This window comes from Leptodactylus fuscus, chromosome 4 (genome assembly GCF_031893055.1).
Source record: "Leptodactylus fuscus isolate aLepFus1 chromosome 4, aLepFus1.hap2, whole genome shotgun sequence".
NCBI classification, from domain to species: Eukaryota; Metazoa; Chordata; class Amphibia; order Anura; family Leptodactylidae; genus Leptodactylus; species Leptodactylus fuscus.
In genome coordinates this window covers 55964058-55976601 of record NC_134268.1, presented here as the reverse complement: position 1 = coordinate 55976601, position 12544 = coordinate 55964058, and the positions used below count along the sequence as shown (strand labels likewise).

General features: G+C 41.7%; 1 protein-coding gene across 3 annotated transcripts in view; it reads right to left on the bottom strand.

Moving 5' to 3' along the window:
• Positions 1–1676: 1676 nt before the first annotated feature.
• NSMAF (neutral sphingomyelinase activation associated factor) overlaps positions 1677–12544 on the bottom strand; it is a 51707-nt gene continuing 40839 nt past the window's right edge. For all 3 annotated transcript variants that reach the window (XM_075270513.1, XM_075270514.1, XM_075270515.1), the window contains 9 exons: positions 12119–12177; positions 9002–9069; positions 7236–7303; positions 7026–7149; positions 6750–6833; positions 5495–5645; positions 4917–5019; positions 4161–4270; positions 1677–2523 (listed from right to left, as the gene is read on the bottom strand). In XM_075270513.1, the coding sequence (XP_075126614.1) occupies positions 2429–2523; positions 4161–4270; positions 4917–5019; positions 5495–5645; positions 6750–6833; positions 7026–7149; positions 7236–7303; positions 9002–9069; positions 12119–12177 (862 nt within the window). In that variant the 3' untranslated portion in view covers positions 1677–2428. The remainder of the gene's footprint in view (positions 2524–4160; positions 4271–4916; positions 5020–5494; positions 5646–6749; positions 6834–7025; positions 7150–7235; positions 7304–9001; positions 9070–12118; positions 12178–12544) is intronic.

The window sequence follows — 12544 nt, the reverse complement described above, 5'->3', positions numbered from 1 at the left end:
ATGACATTTAGTGGCTACTTTATCATTGGATCATCTAAAAGATGTCATTATCTAAAGGGATCTAAACCTGGGGCTGATTTTCACCTACAATGTAATATAATGAGAGGTTTTTGCCTTTAGGGTGTATATAGTGATTGGACCCTATAACTTGAGGTGCACAGTCAGCCATCCTTCATAGGCATTATACACCTTTTACAGATAGTGAGGACAGAAGTCAATGTATAATTCAGCAAACCACACAGTTAATATACAGAGATGTAGAAGGGCCTGCCCTCCTAGCAAACACACAAAAAACAGCTCGCTGGAGTGTCTGAGAGAGTACTAAAATATCAACAGCTTTCCCTTTGCATTGTTCTAGCAGTTTAGTGGTCATAGTGCGACCACCCCATAGTTCACCCCAGAACCACAGATGGGCCAGACTTGCCCCACATTTACACAACCAACAGCCGGGACCACACATTGCAAAAACGGAGCATTTTACACTACTTGCAAAGCGGCTAATCCCATCCACACATTGCAGAAAAAAGTTACAGTATGTCAATTATACCTACAGCAATGCTGACTGTTTCCATATGTGTATAACAGTGGCAAAAACGCTGCAGACTTTCTGTGAAGAATACTGCGACGCCTTTCCTCCAAGGTCTTTTCTGTCTGTGGCTTGCTACAATGGGGCCTTAGTCTTAGGTCAAAAGTAGAAATACGGCATGTTACAGGCTCAGCAAAGTGAATGAGATTTCATTTGACTCTATCCACAGATTGCAAAACTGAAAAATGCAAGTAATTTTGCTGCCCCCCCTGCATTTTTTGTGTATTTTACACATAACCTTAAACTTAAAGGGTTTTTCCAAGGTTAAGATATTGCTTCTCCATAGCACAGACCATCAATCTATATATTGTATCATCAACATACAGATTGGTGGTGTCTGCATGAATCAGTAATATGAGCAATGCAGTCTCTTCACTGCTCCCCATAGTATATACTGTAAATGTGACTGAATACAGCTGAGCATGTGACATTACTTAGCGGCCTATGAGGCAGGAGATGGCGCTGCTGCAACAAAAAGCAGAAGATCTGGTCACCAATCTGTAACATGTAACTAAACTGTCAAAAACTTTTCACCTTCTGGCAACATTTGTGTTAATAAATTGTATTACAGTATTTCTATGAAATCCTGCATTTCTATATTCTTCCCCTTGCCTCTCTTGAGAGCCATCTCCTGTTTCTCACTGTGTATGGTGGATGGGCTGGGGGGAGGGGGTGATGTCACTTCAACAGTTAAATCTCAGGCAGTATAAAATATAGAAACACGATTCTGATTTAACTGGTCATTGTAGTTCAGTATTATTTCCAGAGATCACACTGACTGCCCTGAAGAATCTCCTCTTTCATATAACACCAGAAGCAGGTTCCTATGTATTATTATGCTACAGATTAGAGATAAGCAAGTACTATTCGAAACTGGAGTGAATGGACGTAACCGGCATGCAGGGGCTTAAGCAGCCGGCAAAGTCTGCGTGCCGGCCGCTTCCATTCATTCCTATGGGTGTGTGCTATTCAAAATGGCCGTTTCGAATAGTACTCGCTCATCTCTACTACAGATAGAGCTGGAGTGACCCTCCCCCACCCTTATTACAAACCCAATCCTATACACAGTGAGAAGTAGGCATAGGTCTCAATCGAGAAAAAAGGCAAAGAGAAAGAAATACATGATGTCACAACAAAGGAACCAAAATTTGCTAATAAAGTATATTAGAAAATGTATATACTGCCAGAAAAAAATCCAAAGTTGTCTGAAAGTCCTGTAAAAAAAAAAACCCCTTCGGGCGGCTGCTGGGTTTCTGGCACCAAACCAGCTCAAATCTGTAGATTGTCACCGTGGCTTTTCGGCAGCGATTCTGGATGGCAGGCCCAGCTTTCAACGTGTAAATCACAAAAGGATGGAAATAGCAAGCAATAAATGGCATACTTCAAAACCCGCAGCGCTAGAAACTTTGCATGGCAGGGGTTTTTCTCTAGTGTGTGGATGGGAATTGTGTAACTCTCATCCACTACACTGGTACTGCACATTGTGGTGATTTCATGGTAGCCATCTTGCTGCAAACTCGCCACATGTGTCCCTGACTTTTAGCAGAGGCTATGTTGGTTTTGATTAATAAGACAGTGGGAGGAGCACATATATAACAGTATATATGATGGTGTGTGTATATATGTATACACACACACACCATCAGCAATTATTTCCAGTTCTAAAAGCTGTAGGGACAGTCCATATAGAGGATAACCAGAAGGGAAGTTACACGACATGTACTGTATGGTATAGTGGAATGGTCAAGGCACATTCTTTGAAGCAGCATTGCACAACATTGCACGTTACATAAAACATTGCTTTTTAAAATCTTCAAGTCCGGAGAAGTGGAAAGTGACAGCTCAGTACTGCAGCTTCCAGAGTAAAATCTGTCTGTCTGCTGATCCTGTGATTATAGTGTTGCAAGGCTCGTTCATCCACATACAGGTCACAGCATCTAAGACAGAGAGAAAATCTGAGGTTATAGAGAAGAAGAGATACTACAAAACATACAGTAATATATAGATACCAAACCTACTGTGTCATCTGCTTTATGAAGGAGCAACCTTCACCTCCTGCAAATAAATATACAAGTGGCTTTTCCACTGGGAGCAGATTTAGTAATCTGGTTAGACACTTTCACATGGTCAGTATTTTCCAAAACCCGACGTGGAATCGAGCAAGAGAAATGTAAAATGAGAAACTTTGCATCTCAACTGTGTTTCGGACCTGCCACTGGTTTTAAAGATACTGACCGTGTGAATGGGCCTTAAAACTAAATCAAACAGATTAGACAGTCTTTTCCTGTGCCAGATTTACCAAAGGGTCTAATGCTGAATGATAAATCTGGGGAATCTTTAGACTTTCTAAATTTAACTTTACCTATTAGATGGCTTAATGTCTTTAAAAAAACAAAAAAACTTTAGGTGCATCATTGGTGTACAGTGTCACAAGTCATGCCCCATTTCTGATAATGTGCTGCCTGACAAGAGTGCAAGGGTTAAGCGTCCAGAAACATTAATCGCCCTAACACTACATTTATTATGGCACATTTTCAAAAGTTATTTACTGTACTGTAAGGGTATGTTCACATGGTGGAAACTTCGTCTGCCGTGTGAATTATCCGCAGTACATCGCCATCCCGCTCCTGATTAGGCCCAAATGAATGGACCTAATCGGGAGAGAGTCTCAAGCCACAAAATCCGTGACAAAATAGGGCATGTCGCTTATTTTTCCCACTAGCGGGAAGGGAGAAGAAGAAGAAGAAGAAAAATAAATAAATAAATCACTAGAGGGGGGAAAAAAACAAGCGGCTGCCACTGAAGTGAATGGGAGCCTTTTTTGAAGGCAGATTTTGAGGTGAATTCTGCATCAAAATCCACCTGCAAAAGACTGAGTGTAAACATACCCTTGCTGTAATGTATGTTTACTGTATGTGATAGGAAAGCTCCTTGCTCCTAAGCATTCATTATATGGACAGAGTCCAAAAGAGTGTTCGGTTTATGTGGTTTGGGGTGTCAGAGGACATATGTTAAATGGATCCTGCAGTGCCAAGTGATATGCAATGGTCATTTTCCCTGTAGGAAGCATAAGGGTGGTGTCCTGGCACAATGTGGGAGAGGCAACTGGCTATGGGCACTGAATACCATAGAGCGTAATAGGAAAAGCTACCACATTACACCCAATGATGGTGAATGTGACCCGCAAGTTGACAAGAACAGACGGCATGGATCCTGACAGTATATCATTTGCAATGTTAGCACTGCATGGCTATAAGTCGTTGTGTAGCCCTTGCCTTAAGCTACATGCACATGACCTATTGTGCATACCGAGGAGAAACCGATTTCATAGCAGAATGTACTCTGATGACATCTGAGTGGCTTCTCTCCCCCACTGATTTCAGTAAATGGGTTCCATTGCAATGACACCGAACATGATAGAACCATCTAAATGGAGCATCGGAAGAGCCTCGGCTTGCACACTCGTCCTAAGCATGAGGCCTAAGGCTACCCGAACTTGTAACATGTTGATAGGTAAACAGTGGTCCATATTTGGCTGGAGCACGCACACATGTTATATGTTTAGTAATTTTACCTGCATGACCCGTCATCCTTTCAAGAATTCTTCCACCCAGAAGGTCCCACACTAGTAATTCGCCGGTGTCATTGCCTGACAGAACAGTCTGACCATTCCAGCAGAAGCATCTACATGAACGAATGAGCAGAAAGATCAGCTGAAACCTGGAAATATTGTAAAGATTCTTCTACATGTCCCACTACAGCAGACAATCCTGTCAAGAAATCTTTATTATGCAGAAATGCAGTAACATGGCTAAAAATTTTTTTTCTCTAGCTGAGGATTTGCTATCGGTCTATCCAGTGTATGCAATGACAAAATGAATGCATCAGGCTTGGAAATGACCCTGTGAGGAGACACAATGGCCCAGAATTACACAGTGTCAGCCTAGGCAGTGTGAGCATGCAGCAGATTTATCACATGTATCTTTAGTCGGCCTCGTCTGCATTTGCATCACCTTTGAGTTGGTTTACTTTGTGCAAACATTTTTCAACATTAGGGTGCCTTTAAGCCACACCCCCTTTTTCTAAGATTCCACGCCCACTTGAATAGCAGGTCAAAATATTTAGTCCAATCTACATGTGCCGCATGTATGCCAGTGTCTAGTTGTAACCACAGTAGTAAAACTAGGCCATTGGCTTTTTACTGTTGTATTGCCTTTATGGGCGCATTACGGATACTGTATTCAGTTTAGCTAACAGGTGACGGCATAACCTGGACGCATTGTGTGGCCCACTGGAAGTGCATTACAGTCGCAGATGTAAGACATATTACCTTTGTCTTTCTCCAGAGGACAGAGAAGAGATTAGCATTCCAGTTTGCACGTCTATGATCTTTAGGCAGCCATCTTCTCCAGCAGAAAGTACATGTCTGGCATCTGCAAAATGTGATTTAGTAATAACTTCTACCCATAATTGTCATTCTGAAAGCACAGCCTCAGACTACAATGAAGGAACAATTGGCTATAAATCTTCCACTTTTATTACGACTATATAAAAGATCTTACATATAAAATAGTAGCAGCAACACTAACAATAATCTCCCCTGTCTACGGTGTGTGTGTGTGTAAATAAATATATATATATATATATATATATATATATACACACACACATACATACACACACACACCATGAAAATGAATGCACATTTCTAATACTGAGGTGTCCATATAATGACATCGGCTGATCAGTGGGGGTGCATGGAAACAGATCACCACCGATCTGCTACTTCGAATTTAAGGATCTAAAGAACTGGTCATTAATGGTGTATCCCTCAAAACCCCTTTAAAAGGTAACCAAACAAACAAAACAAAAAAAAATGTCAAAATGCTTTATTTATTAAACACGTACCAGGACTTAGAGCAATGTCATGCACTGATCCATTGTGGCAAGGAAGCTGATGCAACACACAGGACTCTGCTATATCCCAGATGCTGACGACACCTTCTTTCGTTCCGGATGCCAACAATGATCCATCAGAGCTCACGTTGATGGTATTTACCTATAAACATAGATTATAAAGATGAAGTGGGATTTTTTTTTTCATATAAGTGAATAACAGCAAAATAATTGTCCATAAACTAGACAAAAATATGGTAATTAGTTACCCAATTGGCATACGCTTACCCATAGATACCTATAGAAAGTTAAAGTATACATTTTTATTGGACCTAACAAATCTAGCTACCCTCAATAGTTGCACTAGAGACATAGCTTTCTCGCTCCTGGAAGATAACCATTTTGCATACTATTTTTCGCACGGGGCAATGCCTGGTCTGCAGGAATCCATACCTCAGCTAGTCTCTGCGAGGAGAAACACCATTACCAACCCCACCCGACCAATGTCTCCTCTTAAAAGTTAAAAATACTGTTACAAATAATTACAAAATACTGGACCACAGATGAGATACACAGTCCAGTCATATTAATGTGACCACTGCCTACTGTCATCAGCTGTCTGGGTGCACTCATCATTGTGGAAGGCACGATGGATCAACACAAGTCTGCATCTATCCTTGCGGACCATGGTCACCACTACATGCGAAATGTTTTTCCTCAGGATGATGGCATCTACCAGCAGGACAATGCGACGTGTCATAAAGCTCTCAGTGTACGTGCGTGGTTCGAGGAGCACCAGGATGAGTTTACTGTACTCCTTTGGCCAACAAATTCCCCAGACTTGAACCCAATCAAGAATCTGTGGGACCACCTCTATCGGGTTGTTTGCGGCATGGATGCTCAATCGTGTAACCTAGCGCAGCTTGCCACAGCACTGAAGTCGGCATGGCTCAACATCCCAGTGACATCATCACAACATCCCCTCTCTTCCTGCACGTCTAGCAGCGGTCCGCTCTGCCAAAGGTGGTTATTCTGGATTTTGACAGGTGGTCACATTAATGTGACTGTGTATAACAGGGGTAGGGAACGTACGGCTCTCCAGCTGTTACAAAACTACAACTCCCAGCATGCATACTGGCTCTGCTGTTCTGGGAACTCCCATGGAAGTGAATGGAGCATGCTGGGAGTTGTAGTTTCACAGCAGCTGGAGAGCCAAAGGTTCCCTACCCCTGGTGTATAAGAAGTTCTCAAAAAATGAGAAACTTACACCGGCGTCATGCTCCAATTCTGCCAGCAATTCAAAGTTGTTCCTCTTGGTTCCGCACACATCAGTGGGTACACAGTTCCACACCTGAGAAGATATGAGTGTTAAGGGGGGGTTGGATTCCACAAAAAGTCGTGCATGAAGCAATTTTGCAGGTAAAACGATAGACATCATGATGGATTCCCATTGGACGTCAGTGGAAAAGCCGTCTGACTTATGAGTCCAATGCAATGCTTTCTATGTAATGTATCCTAGATCCTATACTGACCCCGTACTCACCTTTACTGTAGAGTCCCAAGAGGCAGTGAAGAGTCTGTTGTTGCACCAGTGAATCTTGCTAACAGCATCATCGTGTCCCATCAATGTATCTTGTCTTCTTCCAAAAGCAATAGAGTAAAAATATCTGGACATAGAACAAAGTACAGTCTATATGAAGTGGATAGGTTTTAATGTGATTTAATGTGTCAAAATACATGTAGAAATACGCACACATTATTATCCCACGAGGAGCACAACACCGTTGTATCACCAGGTAAGAGGACACAAGACGACAATGCCTGGTAGGAAAAAAGAAAGAAGAAATTCTATACAAGACTTCTCCTGTAAAAGAAGGTCATTGACAAAGGTGGAAAAGTCACCCAGAAAAAAACCCACAAAACAGTGGCTAGGACTAGGCAGGAGGATACCGTGTCTCTTTTTGGAAACCATGTTGTCTGGTGTAGGCAAATTTGGCCCTGGACTGTACATCACATGGCCCTGGACTGTACTGTACATCACATGGCCCTGGACTGTACTGTACATCACATGGCCCTGGACTGTACTGTACATCACATGGCTCTGGACTGTACTGTACATCACATGGCCCTGGACTGTACTGTACATCACATGGCCCTGGACTGTACTGTACATCACATGGCCCTGGACTGTACTGTACATCACATGGCCCTGGACTGTACTGTACATCACATGACCATGGACTGTACTGTACATCACATGGCCCTGGACTGTACTGTACATCACATGGCCCTGGACTGTACTGTACATCACATGGCCCTGGACTGTACTGTACATCACATGGCCCTGGACTGTACTGTACATCACATGGCCCTGGACTGTACTGTACATCACATGGCCCTGGACTGTACTGTACATCACATGGCTCTGGACTGATTTTTATCCACTGGGAGTTAACAATGGATGGTAACAAGCAGAGATCTAGAAAACTGTGAGGAATTGATACAGAAAGTATATTGGAAAGTTCTATACATTTCTATTAAACAAACAATATTTAACTCTTAATATTGATCTGAAACGGAAAAACCCATTAAATTACAACTTATATTTTTATTTTTTAACATAGCATTTGGTAAAAAGCAGGACACTGTATATAATATTGTATTGAGTATGTCCTGGTGTGACATAAGGCATTGTCTATATCCTTCTGCTCATATAATACTAACCATGCTCTCAGCTGGCCCAGCATATCACATAGGTTAGGGTCACCTGACAAATCTTTTTGCCTTGTGAATTGGTGCCTACCAACATGCTCCAAAGTAGTACACAGCAACTCCCTTATTGCTCCAAAGAGCTCATTTGCACATTGACAAAAACTGTGATATTTTGGGTACAGAGGAAGTGAGGAAAGATTTGGGGTACAGAGACAAGAGTAAAGCACAATCTGATTTGTGTGACGCTAACCTATCCATCTGTGGGGTTGGGTTCTAGTGACAGACTTCTTTAAATTGGAATCCTCTGGCTGAAGTGCAGCTTGTGTTGAGCAGTGCTCCATACACTTCTATGAGGCTGCTGGGGAATGAGGTCTATGGCCACGTGTGCACATAAGCGCCCCATTCACATGAAGAATTCAGGGCAACTTTTGGGCCAGTCAGTAGTCAGACCACTAAGTGATCCAGCACTTATTCCCCATCTTGTGGATAGGAAACGTGTCATTGTAGCAAACTGTCACCTGAAAGGGGCCATATCATGAGATATCCTGAGTTACTGCATGAGCACAAAAAAAATAAATAAAAAACTCATTGTGAGGGTAAAGAATCCCAAGACAAAGCACAATATGCTACAGTACTAGGAAATGTTTCATCAGATCCAGCCCTAATAACTTCCTATGATGTTCTTTCTGCTTTTCTGAAAACAAATGTGAGATTTAGGGATTATTGGATTTTATGGATAAGAGGTTTCTTCTCATATAAAGGACTACTGGGCTTACAATGCCAGCTGTACTCTCCTCATACACTTACCATATTGGAGAATGACACGCTCCTCTGCAGAGACTTCTGACTTGTAGAGAACATCTTCAAAGTGGAATCTGCAAGACATGTTGATTTAACATTTCACCTTCATATACATTCAGGGTTTGTATTCAGTGTGAGCCAGTCCTGTAAGTATGAGAATACTGCAGGGACAAGGACTTTACACCGAACTCCCACTTGCAGCCATAAAACCCAAGTCTGAACATGATTCAACACAGGGGGCGTTCTCTGTAATGTGCGTTACGTCTAGGTTAATGGAACGTTTGATGAGTCTTTCACAAAGACACACAGCAGATATATTGCACCGAAATAAACGTATGTACAGTATTATAGTAGGGAATATAGAAACTAGAGAATATAGTAATCTAGCGGTTACAAAAACTAAATGGGTCCCAATGGCAGCCTATATAACACCAACAACTCCGCTTCCCATATACAAATAATCTGTATATAGAGCACAGTGTGGAGGACTTATACTGCAATGTTAGGAGATGGGAATAAACATTTTATTTTGCAGGATATCGCTAGGATATCTTATCACCTTATGGTCATTGCAACCTATGGTACACCCACAAAACCTGAGGATGAAGTGGCTGCAATGCTGATTCAGAGATCCCTTCAGTCTTTCCCTGCAGAGCATCACCCTAGCCATCTGGTCGTGCAGGGAACAGCAGGACGGCTCTATTCAAGTGACTGAGCACTGCCGTTCTATGGAAATACCCCTTTAAAACACTAACCAGGTCACTTATTAAGGGCTAGTTCACACGGGGGCAATGAGGCAGATTTTGACAGCTGATTTCGCCTCAAAATCTGCCTCCATATAATGGTGGTCTATGGAAACCGCTAGCTTTTGTTTTTTTGCTAGCAGTTTTTTGCTGCTAGCAGAAAAAAAGAAGCGACATGAACTTTCTTCAGGCGGATTCCATCTGAGGAAAACAATAAAAGTGAATGGGAGGTGAAAAACGCCTAGCGTTTTTTGCGCCTCGTTTTTTTTTTTTTTTTTTCTTCCGTCCATTCACTCTAGGGGAGGGGAAAACTGCCTGCCGTTTTCTAAAGCAGTTTTTACCAAAAACCTGCTCCAGAAAACGCTCCAAAAAATGACTCAAGTTAAAAAACTGCTTCCTAATTAGGAAGGTTTTTTCATTTCGGGACCAAAATAAGCCAGGCGGTTTTTACGTGTGAACTAGCCCTAAGAAAAAAAAAACCTCACACTGTTACATGGCATGTATATTTATTTGCCAGCAGATATAGAAGTTGTATGTGACATCCCCATTCCCAGGTTCATTACTTGCAGCTACCACTGCCAATACACCAGTGCTGTGAATGGTTTAACATCTTGTGAAGGTAGACCATGTCTATTCTTATTTTTATACATGCGTTATACTGCTTAAGAAATTATATTTTTCTTTGTGCAACGTTTATACATTAAGATGGCGCCTGTATCCAGTACCGCACCCAGATGCTGACGCACATGATCGTCATGTGGTTTACAAGAAAGACAGTATCATTTCCTGGGAACTCGAAAGCTAAAAGATGTTGAAATTTAACAGCCAATGACTGATCGCCAGTGTATTCGGATACAAGACGTATATGCTTACAGCCTGCCTTTTTCTTATCTTTCTTGCATTCCTGTATAAAAACTGTAACTTCCTCAATAAACCTCAGTTCTGTGTGAATAGGCATCACGCTCATTGCATGGACTGAGATTGAAACTGCATCAATGTCAGTGTTTATCTTTGTCAGCGCGCACATGCATGATTGATTTGGAGCAGGTGACTGACCACTGTAAGTGACCCGTATTCTGGCGGGGGTTCTCCCTCAACAATCTGACATGGCACCTCCACAAGACTGACTGTCATTCTTCAGACAGAGCCAATTTCACCTTTTATAGACAGAATTCCCACTGTTAAAGTCTAAATACTGGGACACATAGAGCTTGTTCACATGGTTTAAAATGAAAAGAAACTGAGGTGGACTCTTGGCTCAGAATCCTCGCCATTTCAGCCCTCCGGTTTTCCCTCACCGATTATCCCCAGATGAAAGGGGCCAAGTGACTCGCGCCATGGGTTCTTTGACTGATCTATATCAGGACTGAGCAAAGTGCTTATTTTTTCAATGTCCTGCTTCGATATCTACCTGAATACAGATACAGATTTAGGGCAAAGTTTGTGGATTATGAGGTAGAATCTACCCCCAAATCAGCACCAAATTCTACCATGTAAACATACATATACATGACCAGTCGTTTGGATGGAGGGGCAACCTAATAACTGTGCATAAAAATATCAAAGGTCAGTACAGAGACAGTTCTATTAATAATGCCAAGGACTGAAAGGCTAACAAGGCTGCATAATGTACAGATGTAGCAGAGTTAACCCGATCTTGATAAAACTGCCAATGACTCAATGGCTTTTTATTGGATGTTAAACAAGTTTTTGCAATGACTTTTCACTGGTGTTTGTTGTTTTCTATGATAAGATTTTAACCAATTGCAGAAGTTCAGGTTAACTCTGGCAAGGGGCGAGGGCTTTAGACTGACGAGACAGGATATGGATTATACCGAACACCCGCTACGTCAACGGAAAGGTTAGAAATGTAATACATGTAGATCACATGACCTACATATATTACTGACAAAATATACAATTAGTTAAATAAAGATATATTACAAAGTTGGAGGGAAGGGCATGGGGGACTTGGCTTAAAAATATTGTATTATTCTGGACAATCGTTTTAAAGAGAATTTGTCTTCTACCTCAGGGGGTTTTGCCTTCCTTTGGATCAATATTGCAGGATAATGTCTGTACTGAATGGACGAATGCCTATTGAGGAGGTGTTATCAAAATGCAACGTCTGCTGGTCCATGTGCCTGAAGTGAAATCTACAACTCAGCCAGTTTTTCCCACTTATGTCACACCCTGCATGCACTTGCTCCCCCCTTTCAGAAACGGTGGCAGTGGTGTAAAAACTCCAGATTTAACAATCTTTATAGGAACTATTTAGAAAGTCGGAAACCTGCCGTTTGCAAGCTATTAATAAACCTCCCCCAATGAATCAAAAACTGGACAAGAGGTCATCTCCACTCATGTCACTTCATAGACTAACCTTGTGATGTTGTGAAGACTGAAGATCCATTTGAAGATACAGCAATGGCAGTGATAGCCCTGAAAGTTATACATCAATAACACATCAATATCAATGGAAAAATCTAATACATGTAACATTCAGTTTCACCAAAGTCACTGCCATATAGGTCTGAACACAGAATTACTGCCGCAGAAGAATAAAGATATGACTCACAGATGTGTAATAATATAGTAGGATCCCAGAATGCAGTTGAAAAAAAAAATCGCGGCGGCAAATTTATGTAACATATCCTCACACAAGTCTGAGATGTCATTTCCAGCACTTATTCCATGGTCTAGTTCATAAACTTCGGTGTCCTTTAATATGCACCCCCCACTGTATATCGTGTAGTCACAGATCATACTTTTTGCCTACCCATTTTTTTCTGCAGATCTTAATAGGTTT